This window comes from Rhinoraja longicauda, chromosome 10 (genome assembly GCF_053455715.1).
Source record: "Rhinoraja longicauda isolate Sanriku21f chromosome 10, sRhiLon1.1, whole genome shotgun sequence".
Taxonomy (NCBI): Eukaryota; Metazoa; Chordata; class Chondrichthyes; order Rajiformes; family Arhynchobatidae; genus Rhinoraja; species Rhinoraja longicauda.
Genome location: NC_135962.1, coordinates 10,793,465 through 10,818,183, shown reverse-complemented (window position 1 = coordinate 10,818,183; position 24,719 = coordinate 10,793,465). Strand labels below are relative to the sequence as shown.

The 24,719-nt window shown below is 40.9% G+C and overlaps 1 protein-coding gene across 2 annotated transcripts in view; it reads left to right on the top strand.

Moving 5' to 3' along the window:
• LOC144597200 (tau-tubulin kinase 2-like) overlaps positions 1-24,719 on the top strand; it is a 169,315-nt gene that overhangs the window by 112,594 nt on the left and 32,002 nt on the right. For both annotated transcript variants that reach the window (XM_078406200.1, XM_078406199.1), the window contains exons 11-12: positions 3,830-4,061; positions 18,691-18,902. In XM_078406200.1, coding sequence (XP_078262326.1) covers positions 3,830-4,061; positions 18,691-18,902 — 444 coding nt within the window. The remainder of the gene's footprint in view (positions 1-3,829; positions 4,062-18,690; positions 18,903-24,719) is intronic.

Genomic DNA, 24,719 nt, shown 5'->3' with positions numbered 1-24,719 from the left:
TCAATGCATGCACATACAGCAAAAATCTGTTTTCAAAGGATTCTTACTTGCAAGAGAATGTCACATTTATATAGAGGAATTTACTAAACTATGAGTATTGGACATATATAAAAAAACTATAAAACAAAGTGAATTATACAGATATAACCGAGCATGAATATGGCAAGGCAGGTGAACTGGGCAGTATGCTACTTGGGCAAAATATACTTTGGTAACTGACTGAAGTTCAGCTTTACCTCCTGTCATTCCTTAATCCTGCCTGTGTATACTGGAATTTTGCCTCATTGGGTTTCTATCTCTCGATAGTTATTCAGACAAGTCTGTAAGCTCATGGATCTATTTCCAACATGGTGCAGTCTTGGTTCTTTTGAATCAGGTGGGTTTCTAGGAAATGGTACAATTTTAGGGCTTCAAATAAAAATTGTGAAAGACTTTTGTTCAGATCTGGTTGAATTTCATGAAATATTCAATGGTTGGATTAAGTTGAGTTATCTGAAAACCTGTTTGGCATTTAGTTTAATCTGTACTTTGATAATAGAACATCTGAAAGTTCAGCTGCAATTCAGTAATTGTTATTATAGTCTTAAAATCAGTCAGCAAGGAAATTAGTTCATCTTGGAGAAAGCCATGCAAACTCATAACTACTTAGAAATTCATCACCAGTCATGAGTGGTAAACATGCCATGCATTTTACTCTGCTTCCATAATTCATTCCATTGAGATCAAAGCATGAAATTTAAATTGAGAGAATTTTCCATACACCACATGCAGTGTCCAAGCTAATATCTATTTTGAGATGATAGAGAGAAGAGCACTTAGATAAAATATGTAGGAAGGAACTGCAGATGCTGGTTTAAATCGAAGATAGACACAAAAAGCTGGAGTAACTCAGCGGATCAGGCAGGTGTCTAACTTAGATAAAGTAACTTGGAGGACGTGAACTTTAAATCTTGAGAAATAAATCTATTTTGGAAAGAAATTTCCTTTACAAATTTCCTTTACACGTATTTCCAGGAGCATTTTTTTAGAGAACACTGAAATATAGTTAAGGGATTCAAAACAAAATGGATTTCTGTTGTGCCTCTCATGGCTTTTGGCTACCTGAAGGAGCATTACCATCAATAATCCAAAAATATTCATCAAACACTGGAAGCCTGAAATAAACAAAAATGTTAAAACCACTCAACAAGCCAGGCTGCATCTGTGAAGAGAGAAAGAGAAATATCATTTGAGGCTATGAACCCTGGTAACATTAACTCCTGACCTGCTGAGTATTTACAGTTTAAGTGTTTGAAATGCACCACCAAATTGGGAATGTACCATTTCCACAAATAGTTTAATATTAATCAGATAAAATGTGTTAGTGATGTTGTCTGAGGGATAAATTATTAATTAGAACAGCTGGCAGAACTTCCCAAATCTTTAAGTGCATGCCATGAGATCCTTTTCATCTGAGGGCAAATTTTGTGTTCCATCCTAAAGATGATATTTGCAATAGTGCTGCACTCCCGCAGTCTGCATGAGATCCAGTTGGCCTAGACTTTATTATTTGAGCGTATAGTGGGATATCAACCCGCAATCTTCTAATTCAAGTGTGAATGCTCCCAGTTTAATTAATAATAAACCATATCCTTCAGCAGTAAAAGAAAACCCGGAGTAATTTTATTGTATGTAACTGTGAAAACATCATTTACTGACATTTCTTTTTAATTTCTTTTTTCCACACTGCATTTCTTATTAACTTTTTTCCACACTCCATTTCTTATTAAATTAGCTTGTTCCACATTGGATTTGTGGAAATAAGTGATCTTTGGCTTGTGTAGCAATCACAAAGCAGTGCACAATATACCCTCAGCCCTTTTATAATCCTGTTATACATTGTTATCTGTCTTTCCCCATTTAATATCCCTAAAAAAGAAAAGTAATCAGGGGATTTTTCACTGGTGGAGCCATTTAAAACGATCCAATGGAAAATGGTTTTATAAGTAATTTTGTTTATTTCAAAATAACTTCTTGCATTAAGATTTTAACCCTTAGATTGTATTTTGTTCATTTGTTGAGTTAAGAAAATGCCCCCGTCATATATGTTCCAATCAGGTTTGTTTATTTCTAGTTGCTTTACTACAAAAGGAGAAGTAGGTCATATTGTGGTTATCTAGCTATGTTCTCAATCTCCTATCATGCTACTTTTTACATGTGATGTGCAATTACCAGAGAATCTCTCTCTAGCACCCAATTATATCCATTGGTTCCCAAGTTACCTATTTCCTTCTATCAAACAAGACTGCTGTCAAAAGAAATACTTTTCTCCTGAAAAATACATTATTTGACCATCAAATAAAGTGCTCTGCATACATTTCTGATTTATGGCAATTGCTACTTGAATCAATGTGACCATAATATGTCAGCTGTTTGATGATGAAGGCCTAAGCACCTTAAAACTGAAACATCAGTCTGAAGAAGGGCCTCGACCCGAAACGTCACCCATTCCTTCTCTCCTGAGATGCTGCCTGACCCGCTGAGTTACTCCAGCATTTTGTGTCTACCTTAAAACCCAATAAGCATTCATTGGCCATGTGGACAACCCAATAGCTTCTCGGTATTTGCTACTGTGTGCTGCTCAGGGTGTTAGTACGGCCATGAGTAGAACATTTTGCAGAAAGTTGATGCAAATAAGAGGGTTCCCCAGCTCTGCAATCATAGTGATATTCTCAGGTCTTTGCAATTAACCAATTATGAGAGCTGTCCATCACTCCCGCATCATCTATTTAAATATGATTCAGCAGAAGTAATAGTTGTCAAATGATAAGAACGTGACCCAATGTTTTTGATGTAACTGTCTGATATTCATCACAAGCGATTGAAAGAATATAGTATCAGGCAGGATGTAAATATGGTGATCAAATTTTGCTGAACATGAACAACTTTATGATATGTGTTGTAGCATCTCCCTGCGTAACAGCAGAATCATACATTTGTTGCTAAAAAAACACACATTTTAGTGCAATTAAAACCAATGGGTCAGTGGGTCAAAAATGTTTTGGTATGAAAGCTTTTTGACTCATCCTGCTTTGAAAGCTGCCCTTGGTAAATTAGTCCCATTTTCCTGCTGCCCCTCTTTGCCCTCCTTTTTTATCAGAGAATCTCCCTCTAGCACCCAATTATAGGCATTAGTTTTAACTCCCCACAAAAAAACACTTTAACTGAACCTCCCTTTCCCGCACTGACCTTTCTGTCCTGGGCCTCCATTGTCAGAGTGAGGCCCAGCGCAAATTGGAGGAACAACACCTCATATTTCACGTGAGCAGCTTCACCCCAACAGTACGAATATTGTCTTATCTAACTTCAAGTAACCCTTGCTTTCCCTCTCTCTCCATCCCTCTCCATCCCTCCCCTTTCTCAGTTCTCTGACCAGTCTGATTGTCCCTGATTACATTTTATCTCTGTTTGCTTTGTTGTTACCTTCTCTTAGCTAACAATGATTAGCTACATTTTCCTTGATCTCCACCCCTTTGATATCTCATTCTCACACCTTACACTTCCTTATCTTGGTATGTCCCCCTCACCCTCCCCTGACTCTCAATCTGAAGAAGGGTCTCGACCGAAACATCACCTAGTCCTTCTCTCCAGAGATGCTGCCTGTCCCGCTGAATTACTCCAGCATTTTGTGTCTATTAAAGGCATTGGTTCCCAGGTTACCTAGTTCTTTCTATCAAACAAGACTGCTATCAAAATATATATTTTTAATAAATGACATGAGTTTCTATTTTTATTTCCTTGCCCTGAAAAGTAGACTGCATGAAATGTCTTAATGCTTGTATTTTGACAGAATTGCTAATGCTTCACTGGTGCCAGGTGATCAGATGAAAGAAAATACTGATGAGGTATTACAAGATGAGCAACTCAGCGATGGTGAGAATGCTCTTCCAGGCATTATTTGTCCTGAAAGGATGGCAGAAATTCAAGGATCTCAAAACCCACAAGTTCCTCATGTTGGAGAGAAGGATGTTTGGGAAGAAATGGACATTAACAGGAACAAAATGAAGGTGTCTGGCTGTAAGGTAAATTGGATTTAATGTATCAAATAAGGGCATTCAACTTTAAAATATTAAGCAAACGTAATGTGTTCATATTGAATTTCTGCTCACCATCTATCGGAAAATACTGCAAATTGTACTGCTTGGAAATTACCTAATTGAGTTGCTGTTGGGAATCTGTCAGTTTCATCATGAGTCAACTCCATATCCAGCAATGTTTTATTGTCATAGATTTTGTGGTTTGATGCAAACTGGTTGTTTCAAAGTGAACTTGAAAAATTATGTTTATATTCTGCCAAACATTGAAAAAGAAACTGGAGAAACAACACACTTTTTTCCACTAAATATCTTGCAACTCAACAGTATGAAGTCTGGATTCTTTAATTTCAAGTTTAGTTTAGTTATTGTCACATGCACAGAGGTGCAGTGAGAAGTTTTTTGCTGGGTGCTATCCAGTAAGCAGAAAGATTATACATGATTACAATCAAGCCATCCACAGTATCCAGATACAGGATAAAGGAAATACTGTTTAGTGCAGGATAAAGTCCAGTTAAAGATAGTCTGATGGTCTCCAATGAGGTAGATGATAGGCCAGATCCACTCTCTAGTTGGTGATTGGATATTTCAGTTGCCTGATAACAGCTGGGAAGAAACTGTCCTTGCATCTGGAGGTATATGTTTTCACACTTCTATACCTCTTCCAGGTCCGGACCAGTAACATCTGTCTATTCCCTCCACAGATAACTGCCTGAATTCCTTCAGTGTTATTTTTTGCTCAAAAATCCAGCATCTGCAGTTTTTTGAGTCTCCAATGTATAAGAAATTACGGGCATTCATTATTTTGGACTACCTAATTCATCTAGAACTTGTCAGTTGTGTTACCAAAAATATGCAAGCTAGCGTAAATTTGTCAAAGGAAATCCATCATAGCTTTGGCATGTGAAAGAGAATGTACAAAAATAATGGGACTATGTGGCTGATTGGAATGACCAGAGACGCAGCATAGACTTAACGAGCTAAATGGTTTCCTATCCCATTAGAACATATCACAGAAAAATATGTTTAAGAGGATTAATAATAATAAAACAAATCAGCAAAAAAAAATCCAAATTTGGGGTTTGTAAATGTGAATAAGAGACAGAAAATTATTATGTTTCAAGAAAATTCTTCCAAACGAGAAATAAGTTAATTTTCTTTCAGTTGTTGGAAGAAAGTTGATTTTTTTAGTCTTTATTAAACATTTCATAAACGAACTGATAATGTTTATATTTGCACTCATTCTATTCTGAAAATCCATTGTAATCAACATTATTGCAAAACATAGTGGAAAACTCAAGGTAAAGTGAGGTAAATTGCTGAAGTGATTTCATTATAAATCTCATATTAATGCGATTGGCTTCCATTTCTGCCTATCAGACTTCAATAAGGAATGTTTTCATATTTAGATTGTTAAATCTATAAAATTTATCCAAGATATAATTGAAAGTCTTTTTTTTGTTGTTGCTCTGACTACAGTATAAAGGCCCTTTGATCCAACTCATCCATGTCAACCAAGATGCCCCGTCTCAGCTAGTCCCATTAGCCCTGATCTCTTTAAACCTTTCCTATTCATGTACTGGTCCAAAAGTCTTTTAAATCTTATTACTCTACGTGCCTCAACTACTTCCTCTGACAACTCATGCCATAAACTTGTCTTTACAGCTTCATGGCATCTTTTCAATAGCAGGGTGACTAAAACAGAACACAATACTCCAAATGCAGTCTCACCAATGTTTTGTACAACTGTATCATAATGGCTCAACTTCTTTCCTTAATTCCCCGACAAATGAAAGTCAGCATGACAAAAGCAGTCTTAACATGCTCAATACCTTGCTGACTACCCTGAATCAACCTCTGCTTTTTTTCAATGCATGCATATCAATTTTCAATGCATGTATATCTTGTCGCTCAAAATCCAATCCAAAAAATCTCCTGCCACTGATGTTTGGCTTTCTAGTGTCATATATTTGAGTGTTCAGGATGTTTGTTTACAACTCTTTCAATTCCCTCTATTTGTACAGCTTATTAGCTAAAAATATTGATTTCCACATATCTGGTCATTATGGAACAAAAATAAATTAAAACAATGGTTTGTACACCTGATACTCTTGACAGCCAATAAATCCTAGGATTTATAACATTAATCTTTTGAGGCCATAAAATTTCAGAGGATGTATTTTGGTTTGGTGGCCTAACTCTAATGATTATGGACAAGGTAAAGGTAAAGGTAAAGGAGAGGAAACTAATGGACATCGTAATCGAAGCAAACACACGTATCAAATGGAATAAGTGAGGTGAAATGTAATCAAGGACCAAAAATCACCAAGAAGTTGCAATTTTCAAATCTGAGGTGTTTTACATTTTCCTGCTTTTATCTTAAAAGCATACAAATCAATTCAAGTTTATTGTTACATGCATAAGTCCAGTGCAGTAGAGGTACAATGGAAATCTTGCCCGCAGCAGCATCACAGGCACATGGAGTCATAGAGCTATTTAACAGAGAAACAGGCCCTTCAGTCCAACCTGTTCATGCCGATCAAGTTGGCATTGTAGGCTAGCCCCATTTGCCTGAATTTGGCCCATACTCATCTAACTCTAACCCCTTCCTATCCATATCTCTATCCAAATACACACAGGCATGTTTATGCATAAAGCATACATGCATGCATTTTGCCACATCCATTGTGAAAGTGGAAGCTATACTTAAATTCTGCAAGACAGTAAAATATAAGACAGTAAATCAAAAGGCAAAACACAATTAAAAACCATAATAGTGCAATAGCTGGTCTGTAATGTTCCATTGCTGAGCCAGGATTAGTGTTGACGATTGGTTCAAGAATTTGATAGGTTTGGAAAGCAGCTGTTTCTGAACTTGGTTGTGTGGGACTTCAGACGTCTGTATCACCTGCCCGACGGTAGCAGTAAAAAGAGTGCATGGCCCGGATGGTGCAGATCATTTGAAAGTCGATTGCTGACACAACTTCTTTGTGACTATAATCGGTGTGCTGGCACAGGATAGGTAATTTGATTTATAATTTGTAATATAATTTGTATCTTTGTTAGGCAATGCTTATTAAATAAAGCACTAAAGATCTGAAAAGTTTCTGAAGCTACTTACCGATGCCAACTCAGATGGACTACAGGTTTTTTGTGACCTAGGAGAGCCATAATTAAGTTGTTGCTTACAAAATCAAAAGTGTGCTTGTTGCATAATAATTAGACATTTATTTCCTGGAAGTGATTGAATTAGAATTGAACTCTGGATGTCTTGGAATATAGGATTATTTTCCATTAGTTTCCAAGGAAATGGCTCATGGCTTTGAATACCCTTTGAGTAATTAATATACAATGGTTTCTTCCCGCTATCTTTTAGGTGCAGCTACGTGTCTCTTGCTTATTTAACCTTTTAGTGACATGTCAGTGTATCTACGATTTATACATTGGAGAAAACTAAAGTCAATTCTTCAGTGCAAACTATTTATCTTTTTACCTTGATGAAAGTGTATCCAGGACAGTATTCTACTAAAGACCAGGAATGGTGCTTAATTTGTGTGAAAATACATCCTCCAGCAGCTCCGCTTTTCATGCTCCAGACTGCAGAGTCTTATGCTTCTATGGTACATGTAAGAACAGATCTGGAGTATTTTGTGCAATTTTTTTTGTTTCCTTACATTAAAAAATACACGTGCTTGCTGTATCACCAGACTAATTTCTGTAATAGGAGGTCTGAATTACAAGGAGAGATTGAGCAGACTAGGCTTCATTTCTCTGGCGTTTACAAGAATGAAAGGTCATCTCATTGAAGAATTGTTTGGAGTAAAAACAGGGAGAAATGTAACTGTTGGATGAGGAGTCTAGAATTTTGCTAATCTGGACTGAGGAGAAGCAATTTCTTCACTTGGAGGGTAGAGGATCTTTGAAATTCTATACCACAAAGGGCTACGAAGGGTCAAATAGAGATGTATAAGATCATGAGAAGAACAGATGGATAAGGTAAATGCAGTCTTACCCAGTGTAGGGGAATCAAGAACCCCTATGGGAATCAAGAACGGTGGCGCAGCGGTAGAGTTGCTGCCTTACAGCGAATGCAGCGCCGGAGACTCGGGTTTGATCCTGACTACGAGCGCCGTCTGTACGGAGTTTGTACGTTCTCCCCGTGACCTGCGTGGGTTTTCTCCGAGATCTTCGGTTTCCTCCCACACTCCAAAGACGTACAGGTATGTAGGTTAATTGACTGGGTAAATGTAAAAATTGTCCCTAGTGTGTGTAGGATAGTGTTAATTTGCGGGGATCGCTGGGCGGCGCGGACTCGGTGGGCCGAAGGGCCTGTTTCCGCGCTGTATCTCTAAATCTAAATCTAAAACCAAAAGGAAATAGGTTTAAAGTGAGGGGGAAAGATTTAATAGGAACCCAAGGTGCAACTTTTTTATACAAAGAGTGGTGTGCATATGGAACGAGCTGCTGGAGGAAGTAATTGAGGCAGGTATATCTCAACGTTTAAAAAACATTTAGGCAGGTACATGGATAGGATAGGTTTAGAAGGATATGGACCAAACGCATGCAGGTGGGACTTGTGTAGATGGAGCATGTTGGTTGGCGCTGGCAAGCATGGCCGAAAGGGTCTGTTTCCACAGTGTATGACTCTGACTCTATAACTGTGATGGATAGATTTCTGAATATTTGAGGAATTGAGAGATATGGCAAAAAGGTGAAGAAATAGCCAAGTTAGAAGATCAGCCACAATCTTATGGAACAGTCTTAAGGGGCTGAATAGCTGCTTGTATGCCGTATGTTCGTTTGTAATATACACATCTTTGTCCTTGTGACCTGCTACAAAGTAATTACCTATTAGGCTCTGAGCATAAATCTTTCTTTACCATCTGAGCTGGAATTTGTTTAAAATACTTCGAGTTTAACAAATTAAACTAGATGTCAACAGTTTTACGACGAGAATCTTGCATGACTTTCGTAATAGTAACTGATTTATGGCGATTGAATAGTTGAAATTAATTTGATTGTGAGTGCCGACCGACCTCAACTTCATAGTAATATTTTGTCTAATGTTTGTAGATTAAAATTTGATCAGAGACAGATTTAATCTAAATTGGTAATATGGCGCAGTACAAGGTTTCATTGTGTACAGTGCCCTCGTTCTGAGGGAATGCAAACGGAGAACACTTACCCTGTGAGCTGAATATAAAAATATTGTGTGGCTCTGAGCAAGAGCAGAGATTCTTCCCATTGTTCAGACTAATGCTGGTTGTCCAACCAATGTCATCAAAGCAAAATTATATTGTTCGAGGGAAATTGATTTGTGCAGCCTGGTTGTTTGCTTGATGCATTTTCTGCATTATACATCATGGACTAGCATTATAGTGTTCAAGAAGGTGTAATATGGATACAAGCCTTTACTGTGATTAGCTGTAATTTTATAAATTTATGTTTTGTAATTTAGTTTTTAATTATATAAATTTAAATTTTGGAATTTGGTTTCATTGCGATTTGGTGAAACCTCTAAATGTTAGCATAATGTAGGAAATGGGAGGCTTGGCTGATACAAAATATAGCAAGCATGGCATTTTTTAGTGCAGTACAAGGATAGTCGGCCATCTCAATGATGTCTGTTACTAATCAGCTGTTCACTAAGTTAATTTTCCTGGCCAGATCTTAGCCAGTCCAGTTTTTGTTAACTGCTTTCCAATTTCATGATCCAAACTCTCACTCTTTTATTCTTGCCTTTCTTTCGCTCTCAATTTATAATCTACGTGTGCCCTATTAGCTCTCACGCAGCATTTCTCTGCCTGATCCTCATAGTCTTATTTTTTGCTCAATGTGGTTTTACAGCCTTCAAACGAAAGTGGGAAACAATGGAATTCCTTATTGTAGGGTTGGCATAATAAATTTAATAGAAACCTGACCTGAATAACAAGTTTGGCCCCTGGTGTTTCATTAAATAAATCAATTGCATGATAAAAATGGAATTTGACATTGGTGCCATAAATGAACTGGCTGGTTCTCGGATGGACTGCTCAGTCCTTGAGTCCTTCACGTGTTGCATTGTTTTCCAAGAGCACTGTGGATGCAGCACAACCATAAGCTGACATACATTGTGCAACATCCTGTTATCATTAAATAGCTTGTCCTTTGACTCCCTTGTGAATAATTGCAAGAGAAAGCTGTGCTAAGAACAAGAATAAAGTAGAGCAATTGATTGCAATGGATGATCTCAGATTTTTCTTGCTCCAGTTGTTAGCGTATGACACTGAAAATAACTCTCTTCAAATAAAAAGCAGGCATTTGCTTTTTGTCTTAACCAGCATTTTCCATGAATGTCATGAACATTAAGTGATTATTTACAGTTATACAGCCGTTTCCTTTACTTGACATGCATTAATCAGCTTAAATTTAACAAGGAACGTTTTATGCTCATAACTCATGGTATTGCATTTAATATAATTGTTGTTGTCATTGTACATGGAGTACAATGTACACATTAGTGCTATAATAGATGTAGTTCCAACTGTTTTCTTTGAGTAATATTTGATATTGAGATGAGTCGATTTTAGTTTCATCTGATGCCTTTCTATTGCTTTTTTCCCCTCAAATCTGTGTTTCAGAAAACGTGAAAATGTTAAAATGATTATTACTGCCCAATATATTAAATGTGCCATCAATACAAGTTGTGAGACTACCTCAGTTTTAAATGAGTATTATAAAGAAATTGTTAATATTTTGACTAATATTTTACATTGTATGTAAAAACAACATGAGAAAATCAACAAAAAAAATTGGTTTTGAAGTAGTATTTAGAGGCAAAAGATAAATCCACCAGTTTCTATTGAAAGTGAGAATCACAAAAAAAAATACTGTAAATCTTCCTTTATCGTCTGAGCTGGGATATGTTTAAATTTGTTTATTATAGATGCTGGAAATTTCCAATAAAAACAAAATTCTGGAAATGTTGGGCAGAGAAACAGAATTAGTGCTTCAGGTCAAAGACCTTTCTTCAAAAGTGGAAAGGAAACAATAGACGTTTGTTAAGATGGAGGGTGGGTAGGGAGACGGGTGTCTCTGAGCATGGGGATAAGCTGTAAATAAAGTTAACTGATTAGTGACTGAATGGGAACAGGTAGATCAAGAACATGGACAAAAGAATGTAGAACTTGCGAATTATGGTGTTTACAGACGTGCTTGGCAGGTCAGGCTGGGCATGTTCTCCACTCCCAGATGAGGAGAAAAAGGAGAATAAACAGAAGAATGTTAGCCAATATCGCAAATGGATGATTGATACATACTGAGAAATCAAATGATCTGAAATTAAGTTCAGAAGTCATCGGAGCAGAATTAGGTCATTCGGCCCATCGAGTCTCCTCCGTCATTCAATCATGGCTGATCTATTTTCCTCCCTCAGCCCCATTCTCCTGCCTTCTCCCCATTACCTTGGCACCCTTACTAATCAAGTACCCAACAACTTGGCCTCCACAGCATTCTGTGGTAATGAATTCCACAGATTCGCCGCTTTCTTGCTAAAGAAATTCCTCCTCATCTCCTTTCTAAAGGTACATCCTTTTATTCTGAGGCTGTGCCCTCTGGTCCTGGACTCTCCCACTCGTGAAAACATCCTCTCCGCATCCACTCTACCCAGACCTTTCACTTTTTGGTGAGTTTCAATGAGGTCCCTCTCATCCTTCTAATCTCCGGCGAGTACAGGCTCAGAACTGTCAAACGCTCATCATACATTAACCCAATCATCCCCAGGATCATTCTCTTAAACCACCTCTCAATCTGCAATGCCAGTGGATCTCTCCTCAGATATGGGGCCCTAAGCTGCTCTCAATCATCCAAATGCAGTCTGACCAGTATTACATCATCCCTGTTTTTATATTCTGCTCCTCTTGAAAGGAATGCTAACTTTGCATTTGTATTCCTTACTACTGATTTGGCTTGCAAATTAACCTTATGGGAAGCCTGTACCAGCACTCCCAAGTCCTTTGCGCCTCTGATTTATAAATCTTCTCCCCATTTCGAAAAAGTCTATGCTTTTTATTTTTATTACCAAAGTGCATGTCCGCACACTTTGCTATGCTGTATTCCATCTGCCAGTTCTTTGCCCACCCTCCCAACCTGTCCGTCTTTCTGCAAGCTCCATGCTTCTCTACATGACCTGCTCCTCCATCTGCAAACTTGGCCAAAAAGCCATCAATTCCATCCATATCTTTAATAAACAATGAGAGTAGTGGACCCAACATCAACCTCAGTGGAACACCATTAGTGACCGGCAGCAAACAATAAAATGTCCTCTTTATTCCCCTTCTTTGCCTTTTGCCATTCAGCCTACCTTCTATCCATACTAGTATCTTCCCTCTAATACCATGAGTTCTTATCTATTATCAGTCTCACGTGCGGCACCTAATCAAAGGACTTCTGAAAATCACTGTAAACAACATCCATTGACTCTCCTTTGTCTATCCTGCTATTTACTTAAAGAATTCCACAAGATTTGTCAGGAAAGATCTTCCCTAAACAAAACCAAGCTGACTTTGACCTATTTTGTAATATGCTTCTAAATACTCCGAAGCCTCACCCGTAATAATGGACTCATCCTTAATAATAATGAACCATTGAAGTCAGACTAACTAGCCAATAGCTCTACTACAAACCTACTGACTCCCATAGCTATCTTGACTACACTTCTTCCCACCCTGTTCCCTGTAAAAACTCTATCCCCTACTCCCAATTCCTCCGTCTACCCCGCATCTGCGCCCAGGATGAGGTGTTTCATACTAGGGCATCAGAGATGACCTCATTCTTTAAAAAATGGGGGTTCCCCTCTTCCATTATAGATGAGGCTCTCACTAGGGTCTCTTCTATATCCCGCAGCTCTGCTCTTGCTCCCCCTTTCCCCATTCTTAACAAGGATAGAGTCCCCCTTGTCCTCACCTTTCACCCCATCAGCCGTCGTATACAACAAATTATCCTCCAACATTTCCGTCACCTCCAACGGGATCCCACTACAGGCCACATTTTCCCATCTCCACCCCTTTCTGCTTTTCGCAGAGACCGTTCCCTCCATAACTCCCTGGTCCACTCATCCCTTCCCACCCAAACCACCCCCTCCCCAGGTACTTTCCCCTGCAACCGCAGGAGATGCAACACCTGTCCCTTTACCTCCCCCCTCGACTCCATCCAAGGACCCAAACAGATTTTCCAGGTGAGGGAGAGGTTCACCTGCACCTCCTCCAACCTCATCTATTGTATCCGCTATTCCAGATGTCAACTTCTCTGCATCGACGAGACCAAACGCAGGCTCGGCGATCGTTTCGCTCAACACTTTCACTCAGTCCGCCTTAACCAACCTGATCTCCCGGTGGCTGAGCCCTTCAACTCCAACTCCCACTCCCAGTCTGACCTTTCTGTCATGGGCCTCCTCCATTGTCATAGGGAGGTCCAGCGCAAATTGGAGGAACAACATCTCATATTTCGCTTGGGCAGTTTACACCCCAGCGGTATGAACATTGACTTCTCTAACTTCCGATAGTTCCTCTGTCCCTCTCTTTCCCCTCCCCCTTCCCAGTTCTCCCACTGTCTTCCTGTCTCCTGCTACATCCTATCTTTGTCCCACCCCCTCCCCTGACATCAGTCTGAAGAAGGGTATCGACCCGAAACGTCACCCATTCCTTCTCTCCTGAGATGCTGCCTGACCCACTGAGTTACTCCAGCATTTTGTGTCTACCTTCGACTTGAACCAGCATCTGCAGTTATTTTCCTGGCCAATATTTCCCATCTTTTGCCTTGCTCCCTTCATGAACAGTGGAGTAACATTTGCAATTTTCCCGTTCTCTGGGACCGCTCCTGACTAGTGATTCTTGAAAGATCCACAATATCTAAAGCTACCTCTTTCAGAACCCTGGGATGTTGTCCATCTGGTCCAGGTGACTTATCCACCTGTCGACCTTTCAGCTTCCCAAAGCCCTTCCCAGTTCTCCTTATTAATAGCATCTCCACTAACTTCTGCCCCATGACACTCTTGAATTTCAGTCACGTTGCTGGTGGCTTCCGCTGTTAAGACTGATGCAAAAATCTTATTAAATTCATCTGTCATCTCTTTATTCCCCATTACTACTTCTCCAGCATTATTTTTCAGAGGTACAATGTCCATTCTTGCCTCCTACTTCACTCTTTATGTATCTGAAGAAACTTTTGATATCCTCTTTTATAGACTAGCTTAGCTTCTTGCCTTTAATTTCATCCATACATTTCCAATTCCAAGCACTCTTCCCCTCCCCCTCCCCTCCAAAACCATGTAATTTAAAGCCCTATCTACAGTCTAAGCTGTGCAGTTCGCCAGGACCCTGGTCTCGGGTGGAATCTGTCCAATCGGATCAGCTCCCTCCTTTCCCAATACTGATGCCAATGTCCCACAAATTCAAACCCACTTCTCCTGCATCGATCTTTGAGCCACGCCTTCAACTCTTTAATCTTTTCGATCCGATTATAATTTTCTCATGGCTCAGGTAGCAATTCAGAGATTATTACCTTTTTGGTTCTGCTTTTTAATTTAGTCCTTAGCTGCTCAAATTCCCTCAGCACACCCTCTTTCCTAGTCTACCAACATCATTGGTTCCTACATGGACCATGACAACTGGATCTTTCCCCTCTAAATTATCTGCTGGTCAGACGGGATGTCCTGAACCCAGGCACCAGGCAGGCAACACAGCGTTCGTGACTCTCGATCCTTATGATAAAGAATTGCGTCTATTCCCCTGACTATATTATCCAGAATGACAACTACCTGTCTCTTTTCTCTAAGTGTCTCTTATGGTTAGTTTGCTCATTCTTCCTACAGCCCCAACATTTATCTGCACAGGGAGCAAGAATCTCAGAGCTACGAGACAAGCTCAAAGGACGAAGCTCCTCTAACACTGCATCTTGGATCCCCCTACCTGCCTCACTTGCAGTCTCGCCGCCCTCCGCCTGCCTAATTAGAAACAGTTAATCTAATAGGTGACTGCCTCCAGAAACACAGCGTCCAGGTAATTCTCCCCGTTCTTGCGGTGCACCCACATTTCAAGCTCAGTCGCCAGGTCGTCAACTTTGAGTGCGAGTTCCTTGATCAACCAACACTTGCTACAGATATGGTCACCAGGAACCACCACGGCGTTCACCAGCTCCAACATCATGCAGCTGTAGCACATCATGTGATCCTGCATGCTTCATTTATGCGTTTCTAACAGCTCCTAATTACTGTTTGTTGCTGCCCTGGGCATTTGACAGGTCAGCACTCCTTCCATCAGCCCTTCTTGTCGAAGCCTCTTGAGCCAAAGCTTCAAGTTGCACTTTGTCTCAACATGGCCGCTTCTTACAGGCCACTCTGCTGCACCCTGCTTTCATTTTATTCGCAATTCTGCCTCTTGCTTGGCCAATTGGACACCTGCTTCACTCTGTACCGCATTCTCAATAGAGTACACAGTAAACTAGCAGAAAAACATTGTCTTCCATTTTATTCTGCTAATTTATAAACATTTATTTATTTTGCCTAGCAAGATGGCTGCTCTCCCACTGTCTTTCCTCGACTTCTGAAAGTAGAAAAGATGTAGAATGTACTGCCAGGTCCAGAAGCCTGAAACTTGCTCAGACGGGAGATGAGAGCAAATACAAATTTGAGGATCAGCATCTCAGCTTCCCTCTGGGCATACTGTAGCCTTCTGGCCTCAGTATTCCATTCTACAAATTCAGTTGACATGATTTCTCGATTTGTATCAGTCGACCATCTGTGGTATTGGCTCATCTTAGTTCTTTCCTCCCCCATCACCCCTTTTTCCTTTTTCCCATTTTTTCTTTTGGGATGGAGGGCCTAACCTCTGGATATCTCTTTCTGCACTGCATTTTGCACCTCGATCGTCTTTTGTGTATGTACTCAATTACTAATTGCTACTATTCACTCATCGACCAAATAACCTATATCTCCTCTCTTGACTCCGTCCAAGGACTCCGACAATCCTTTGAGGAGAGGCAGAGGTTCACTTGCACCTCCTCCAACCTCCTCTACCCTATCCTCTGTTCCAGGTGTGGACTCCTATATCTCGGTGAGTCCAAGCACAGGCTTGGCGATCGTTTCGCTGAACACCTCCGCTCAGTCCGCCTAAACCTACATGATCTCCCGTTTGTTAAACACTTTAACTCCCCCTCCCATTCCCATACTGACCTTTCTGTCCTGGGCCTCCTTCACTGTCAGGGTGAGGCCCATTGCAAATAGGAGGAACAGTACCTCATATTTTGCTTGGGTGACTTACAACCCAGCAGTATGAATATTGACTTCTCTAACTTCAAGTAACCCTTGCTTTCTCTCTTGTATCTTGTAGTCATCACCTTCGAAGAGTCCACCAGGGACTATACTGGAAGTTGATGAGAGTGGGTTTGGTCTAGCCGTCTGTGGGCCTGGATGGATGCCTTGAAGGTTGCGTAGGTGGGCATGTCAACAGAGGATTGTGGGAGGGCATTCCAGAAGGAAATTGCTTCAGGGAAAAAAGACTGGATGAAGGGAGTAGATGTGTGTTGTTGAACTACAAGTTGCTCGTTGTGGCTTCTTCTGGATCTTGTTGTTTTCTCTTTGACGTATGTCAGCGTCGAGGTTGACGTCCTTGTTGATGATCTTGTGGAGGGTAGTCAATCTGAGCATCTGGCGACTGGTTTCAAGGGAGTCCCAGTTTAAGTCAGTGAGCATTTTGGTTGCACTGGATTGTCGTCTGAAGTCGCCATACACAAACCGGGCTGCTCTTCGTTGAACATTTTGAAGAACATCTTTAGTTTTCTTGGTACCGAGCAGGTTTCTGGGTTCCAAGCAGCGGAGGCTTACTCCAAGTGCGGTTGGACTATCGTTTGGTACAATTTTTTTAACAGTTTTGGAACAATGGTGGACGTTTCTCTGGATGAAGTTGAGCATCTTTGTAGCTTTGTTTACAGCATAATGTGACTGCTTATCCCACTTCAGATTGTTTTGTATAAAGACACCGAGATATTTGTCTTCAGTGATTTACTGTAAGGTTTTGTCAAGCATAGAATACTTTGCCGATCCTGGTTTACATTTCCTGGGAACCCTCATCACTTTACATTTTAATGCATTAAAACTCATCCCCCATTCTTTGGACCAGTTAACAAGGCTTGTAAGGTCAGTGAAGAGAAGTTTCATCCTCTTGAAAATTGATGGCTTTACATATGATGCAGTCGTCTGCAAAAAGTCCTGTGGTAAATTTAACAACTTCAATAATGTCATTTATGAATAGGATAAAAAGGTGCGGGCCCAATACAATGCCCTGAGGGACACCACTCAGGACTGGTTTCCATGTTGATGCACAACTGTTGACTATAACCCTCTGGAGACGGTCAGTGAGAAAAGCTTTAATCCACAGAAGTGTTTTGTTTCTAATACCGTAATACTGGAGCTTCAGCAGTAAGCGTTGGTGGGCACAACATCAAATGCCTCACTGAAGTCCAGGATGGCGATGTGAGTTGTCTGGTGATTATTATGGTTTGAAGTCGAGTCATGAAGAGTTGCAGTTAATTGTGCATCACAAGATCTGGATTTTCTAAAAGCATGTTGAGCATCAGTGAGAGTGTTTTGTAAACTCAGGAATTTCATAATCTGGCTGTCAATGATGTGTTCCATTAGTTTACAACAGACGCACGTCAATGAAATGGGGCAGTAGTTAACCGGGTCGGACTTGCAGCCTTTCTTATAGATGGGAGAAATATTTGCTCTCTTCCAGTCTTCAGGCAATGTGCTTTGGTCCAAACGCTGTTTAAAGATGAACTGCAGGGCAGGTGCTAACTCAGCTGAAGCAATCTTCAGGGCAGCATTTGGTAATTCATCTGGTCCAATCTCTCTCTCTTCATCCCTCCCCCATCCTAGTTCTCGGACCAGTCTGACTGTCCTCCTGATTAAATTTTATCTTTGTATGCTTCTTTGTCATGTTCCCCGAGCTAACATTGATGTATTCTACATTTTCCTTGTTCTCGTCCCCTTTGATGTCTCGGTTTCACACCTTACCCTTCCATATCTTTGTGTCTCCCTCTCCCCGACTCTTAATCTGAAGAAGGGTCTCGACCTGAAACTATTCTTTCTATTCAGAGATGCTGCCTGTCCCGCTGAGTTACTCCAGCATTTTGTATTTAACTTTGTTACAGGTTATGTCCCATGGTCACCTTTATGTCAACCTATCAAAGACATCCCCACCCACCCTGCAGCTTTACAAGCTGCTTTTGATCCTTCCTAGTTCTGATGAAGAGTCTTTGACGTGAAACATTGCTTCTCTTCCTACAGCAGTAATCTAACCTGCTGGATAGTTCTTGCATTTTCTATTGAAAGTAATTTGGTTATCATCTTTCTGGTCAGAAAATCTTGGTGAAGCATTTCATGAATCTCCGGTTAATCATGAAGGTACAAAATAATACTTGCAAAAACAAGTCATAATTTCAGTTTTGAAGTTTATACTATGTGCTTGCATTTTATACCTATGAATGTTGATGCCTGAAAAATCTTTCTATTGTTTTTGTTAGCTGGCTTTTGCAGATCAAGTGACAGATGTAGTAAAACATTTTTCTTTTGTAAATGCAGGGTGTTACAGAGGAAGAGAGCAGTCATGGTGCTGGAAATGTGCCTCAAAATGTTCTAAGTTTGGGATCTCCTGTGAAAGTACGCTCTGAGACTTTGCAACCAGATCGGGATATGCCTTTGCTAAGAAAGTTGAGATCAATTCACAGCTTTGAGTTCGAAAAACGTTTCACATTGGAGCCAAGGCCCAGCACTGATAAATTCTTGGAAGCTTGGTAAGTGCGAATGTATTCTCCTCTGGATTAACTTTCTATTGTGAAATATATTCTGTGGTTTAAAGCAGTGGGCTCAAAAGAGCACATGCTGAACACTTCTTAATGGAAAAGCCTATTCCTCAGGATATTGGGGTAAATTAAATCAAACTTAATCCGTGTACCAATATTCTCCTTTTATATAAGCAGCACAGGGCCAGGTGAACATAATTGGTGTGGTCGAAAGGGAAAATGTATTCTCATGTATTTAATTTTCACATGAAAGTTTTGTTTTGTTTCAGAGTCTTGCCTTCTCAGGCTATGTTCCATTTGGGATTGCTGGCCATGGTGGAATCCTAGAGTTATGTTACACAGAAACGGCCCCTTTTGCCCCACTTGTTTGTGCTGCCTTAAATGAGTTCCTTTGCCAACGTTTGGTCAATATCTCTCCAAACCTTTCTCATCCATGAATCTGTCTAAATGTCTTTAAAACATTGTAATTATTCCCACCTCTACCATTTCCTCTGGCAGTTCATTCTATATACCCACCGCCCTCTGTGTGGAAAAAGTTGCCCTTCAGGCCCCTTTTAAATCTTGCCCTTCTCACTATATCCCATTGATTTCTAGTTTTAGACTCCACTATCCTGGGGATAATAACTGTGGCCATTCACTTTATTTATATCTTCATAATTTTATATGCTTAGTTTCAAAGGAAATCCTAAGTTATTCCATTACGAGCCTGAAAGTTGTTATGTAAGGTTTATTTTTTTAATTCCTACTGCAATGCAGAATTAACACAATGAAGTAATAGTATTGAATCCTAATTTTTGTTGAGTTAACACAGAAGATGCCATTACTTTTAAAAGATACAGGGCCCAATACTGCAGTCATTTGCACTTTTTGCAGCTCTGTGGGCTCAGTTAGCCTAAGGGTTTGAGTTCGATGTCTGTGTGTGAGGCAGACTGGACATTAACTAGACCCGTGGTGGTGAGTCCGTCAGGAAAAAGGGAGGCTCACCATGCTAATATATGACATTTGCTTTACTGTGACTTTGGCACTTTGGTGTGCAGGAATTAAAGCCAGAGACTAATAGAACATGAACTGCTTCCAACTAAAGATAAGTACGTTCTAACATCATTAACAAAGACTTTGAATTGGCCTGAACTAAAATGTAGTTTGTTCAACCACTTCATGGAGGGAAGAATTTTCAATGTTGTGCTTTTTAGTGGCTCATTTGGTAATTCAATAAAATGTTAATGGAGTGTCTCTGATTTGCTTTTTATTCATCAATGCGTTCCAGGCACCCGAGTGGGACATGCAAGTAATGTTTCCGAGAAATTAATGTATTAGGAACGCCTACATCACTCGGAACCTTTAACTAAAAGCAACTTGAATTCACATAGTTAAATATTTAAAGGCACAGAGCATTATTGGACAAAATTTGACATTGGGCCATTTATCAGGCAGTGAACAAAGGTTTGCTCAACGTAGCGTTTAAAGAGCAGCTTTGGCAAGTGAGAAAGCTGACAGGCAAAAGGTTCCACCAAGAAAATCCTATCCCCAGTGTTGATGGTACCCAGAATATCAGTGGACAAGGCTTGACAGAAGCATTTGCAATTATTTGTAGCCAGAAATGCCAAGTCAATGATTTCCCCTCTGCCTTTTGAGAGGTCCCGACCAAAACCGAAGGTGACCTTCGACTATCTTGATTACTGTACAGCTGACCATACTGGATGCCGCACACCTTTGTGTTCTGACAGCACTCTGGCTCTTTAGTACAGAGGACATTTGCTTCAGAAACAAATCCACAAACAGAACTGTCCTGACAGACCCATTGTTTTTGCTTGTTCATGTCCCACTGAATTAATTTCCACATACTTCAACTGCATCCTATCCCCCCGGTCCAATCCCTCCCTACCTATGTCCAAGACGCCTCACACGCTCTTCGTCTCTTCAATGACTTCCGTTTTCCAGGCCCCCACTCCCTCATCTTTACCATGGATGTCCAGTCACTCTACACCTCCATCCCCCACTAGGAAAATCTTAAAGTCCTCCGTTTCTTCCTCAACCACAGAACCAGCCAATTTCCATCTACGAATACTCTCCACCTAGCAGAGCTGGTCCTTACCCTCAATAACTTCTCCTTCGACTCCTCCAAATCCAAGGCTCGCATGAGCCCCAGCTTTGCCTGCCTCTTTGTAGGGTAGGTCAAACAATCCCTGTTCCAGGCGCGCACTGGCCCTATCCCCGAACTCTATCTCCGTCACATTGATGACTGCATCGGTGCTGCCTGCTGCACCCATGCAGAACTTGCTGACTTCATCAACTTCACGACTAATTTTCATCCTGCACTGAAATTCACTTGGACCATCTCTGACATCTCCCTACTATTTCTGGATCTTACCCTCTCCATCACAGGAGAAAGTCTATTGACCGACATCTACTACTGACTCCCATAGCTATCTAGACTGCACTTCTTCCCACCCTGCTTCCTATAAAGACTCTATCCCCTACTCCCAATTCCTCCATCTAAGCTGCATCTGTGCCCTGGATGAGGTTTTCCATACTAGGTCATTGGAGATGTCCTCATTCTTTAGGAAACGGGGGTTCCACTCTTCCATTATAGACGAGGCTCTCACTCGGGTCTTCTCGATATCCCGCAGCTCTGCTCTTGCTCTCCCCCCCCCATTCGCAACAAGGACAGAGTCTTTCTTGTCTTATCTTTCTTATCTCCCACCCCATTAGCCGTCGCATACAGCATATAATCCTCCAACACTTTCGCCAACTCCAACGGGATCCCACTATGGGCCACATTTCCACCCCTTTCTGCTTTCCACAGAGACTACCCTCTGCAACCCCCTGGTCAACTACCCTCTGCAACCCCCTGGTCAACTCGTCCCTTCCCACCCAAACCACCCCCTCCCCAGGTACTTTCTCCTGCAAACATCTCCTGCAGGAGATGCAACATCTGTTCCTTTACCTCCCCCCTCGACTCCATCTAAGGACCCCGACAGTCTTTCCAGGTGAGGCAGAGGTTTACTTGCACCTCTCCAACCTTATCTACTGTATCCACTGTTCTAGGTGTCAACTTCTGTACATCGGCGAGACCAAGCGCAGGCTCGGTGATTGTTTCGCTGAACACCTCCGCTCAGTCCGCCTTAACCCACCTGATCTCCCGGTTGCTCAGCACTTTAACTCCCCCTCCCATTCCCAATCTGACCTTTCTGTCCTGGGCCTCCTCCATTGTCAGAGTGAGACCCAGCGCAAATTGGACCAACAGCACCTCATATTTCGCTTGGGTAGCTTACACCCTAGTGGTATGGCCATTGACCTCCTTAACTTCAAATAGCCCTTGCTTTCCCTCCCTCCCGCTACGTCCCCTCCCTCTTCCCAGTTCTCCCACCAGTCTTACTGTCTCCGACTACATTCTATCTCTGTCCCGCCCACTCCCCTGACATCAGTCCGAAGAAGGGTCTCAACCTGAAACGTCACCCATCCTTCTCTCCAGTTACTCCAGCATTTTGTGTCTACCTGCTTCAGAACCAGCTGTACCCCACACTGGGGTTAAATAAAAGTATAAAATGGTGTGAAGATTCGTGGTAGATCAAGTGATAAGGAAAATTTGAACATCTAGTAAAGGATTATGTTTGTTTTTTTTAAACAAAAAAGAGAAAATAGATCAAGCATAAGTCAACCCGAATTGTATGAAAAATCACAGCTTCTCCAAATCTATGAAAAATAACGTAGCTAATGTAACTTTTGCTTCTGGGGACATGACTTGGGCTAATGGTAGTGGCAGAAACTAAACAAACATTCTGTACGTATCTTTCTAGTAGAAGACATTAAAAGCATCCATTAATAGAAAATCTAGAGTCTAAAGGAAGGGAGGAAATTAAATCAATCCACTTCATTAGTGAAAAGATACTGAGCAAACTAATAGGATTCACTGACAAAGCTCCCTGGTCTGCAGCCAAGCGTGTCAAAAGATGTGGCTGCAGAGGTGCATTAATTGTGATCTTCAATGTTGCCTCGATTCTGGAAAGATCCAGCAGATTGAAAAAGACAAAAGTAATATCCCTATTCAGAAAGGAGGGAGATGAGAAGGGGGGAAATCTTTATACATTAAGTTAAGACTTTTCAGTACTGAAGACTATTATGGCGGCACGGTAGCGCAGCGGTAGAGTTGCTGCTTTACAGCGAATGCAGCGCCGGAGACTCAGGTTCGATCCTGACTACGGGTGCTGCACTGTAAGGAGTTTGTACGTTCTCCCCGTGACCTGCGTGGGTTTTCTCCGAGATCTTCGGTTTCCTCCCACACTCCAAAGACGTACAGGTATGTAGGTTAATTGGCTGGGTAAATGTAAAAATTGTCCCTAGTGGGTGTAGGATAGTGTTAATGTACGGGGATCACTGGGCGGCACGGACTTGGAGGGCCGAAAAGGCCTGATTCCGGCTGTATATATATGATATGATATGAGGAAGTAATGGCAGATTTAGAAAGTCTTAATCCGATCAAACAGAGTCAAATATGGCTTTATTGAAGGGAAATTGTGTTTGACAAATTCTACAGTCTTTGAAGATGTAATGAGTGGTAGTGCACAAAGGGAAATGCATAGATTTAATGTATTGGGTATATTACAACAATTATAAGATGCAACAAAAGATATGAGCTCTTTACATTGGGATTAGAGTCAAGTGTATTTTGTTGCCATATGTCCCAGATAGATAAATGAAATTCTTACTTGCAGCAGCACAACAGAATATGTAAACATAGTACACTATAAATAGTTTAATAAACGAGAAGGGAAAAGAAGCGTAAAAGGCCAGAGCCAGAATTGATTTGTCTAACAGATGTTGCCTGACGTGCTCATTGTTTGCAACATTCTCGTTTTATTTCAATGTTGAAAATGTGCATTGTTTTTAAATGTTCAGACTCTAGAATGTTGCTATGCAAAGGCATCTGGCTGCTCTCTTCCATGATTATAGAAAATCTGCAGAAAGCAATTAGGAAAGCAAATGAAAGATTGATCATTACTGCAATATGGCTGGAGTACAAAAGTTGAGAGTCCATGTTGCAACTTATAATTGGCTTTTGCAACTTGAGTACTGTTTTTCACTCCTTGAGTACTGCATAGAGTTTTTAATCTTCTTGTTTAGTAGGGTATATAGCAGCAGTTCAAAAATTACTCACTGGACATGAAGGGATAGGTTTTGTGAAGAAAGATTGATCAGATTGAGTCCCTGTATGAAAATGCTGTCGTAATGTTCTGAGGGGTGTTGACAACGTAATTGCTAAGAAGACGCTCTCCCCTATGAAGGAATATAGAGCAAGACAGCATGGTTTCATAATAAGGGGGTTGCCACAAGATGTGGCTTAGAAATCTCTCCTTCAGTTGTCATGAATCTTTGGAATTCTCTATCCCACAGAATTGTGGAGGCTGAATCATTGACTATATGAGATATGGAAATTCCATTTCCTTTGGTCGTTTGGGAAGATGAGGATTTTGAGGAACATGCAGGAAAGTGGAGGCCAGGATCAGATCAGCTTTAATCTTATTCAGCGATAGCAGACACTGAGCCATGTGGCCTATGTCTGCTCTTCTGCTCTTAAGGTTCGATCAAGTATCGCTGTGGCACCAGTATCATCCAATAATTTGAAATCACAGCCCATGAATGAACACCTGTCCATAAAGAGTAAGGCAAATCCCATGAAACAATTGCCCCTCTGCACTTATGAGCAGTGTGATGGAGGTGATGTTGACAGTACTAGCAAGGGGCAAATCCTCATCATTTAGCTGCTCACTGCTCTGCTAGGTTCTGCAGGACTATTGGCTCATGATG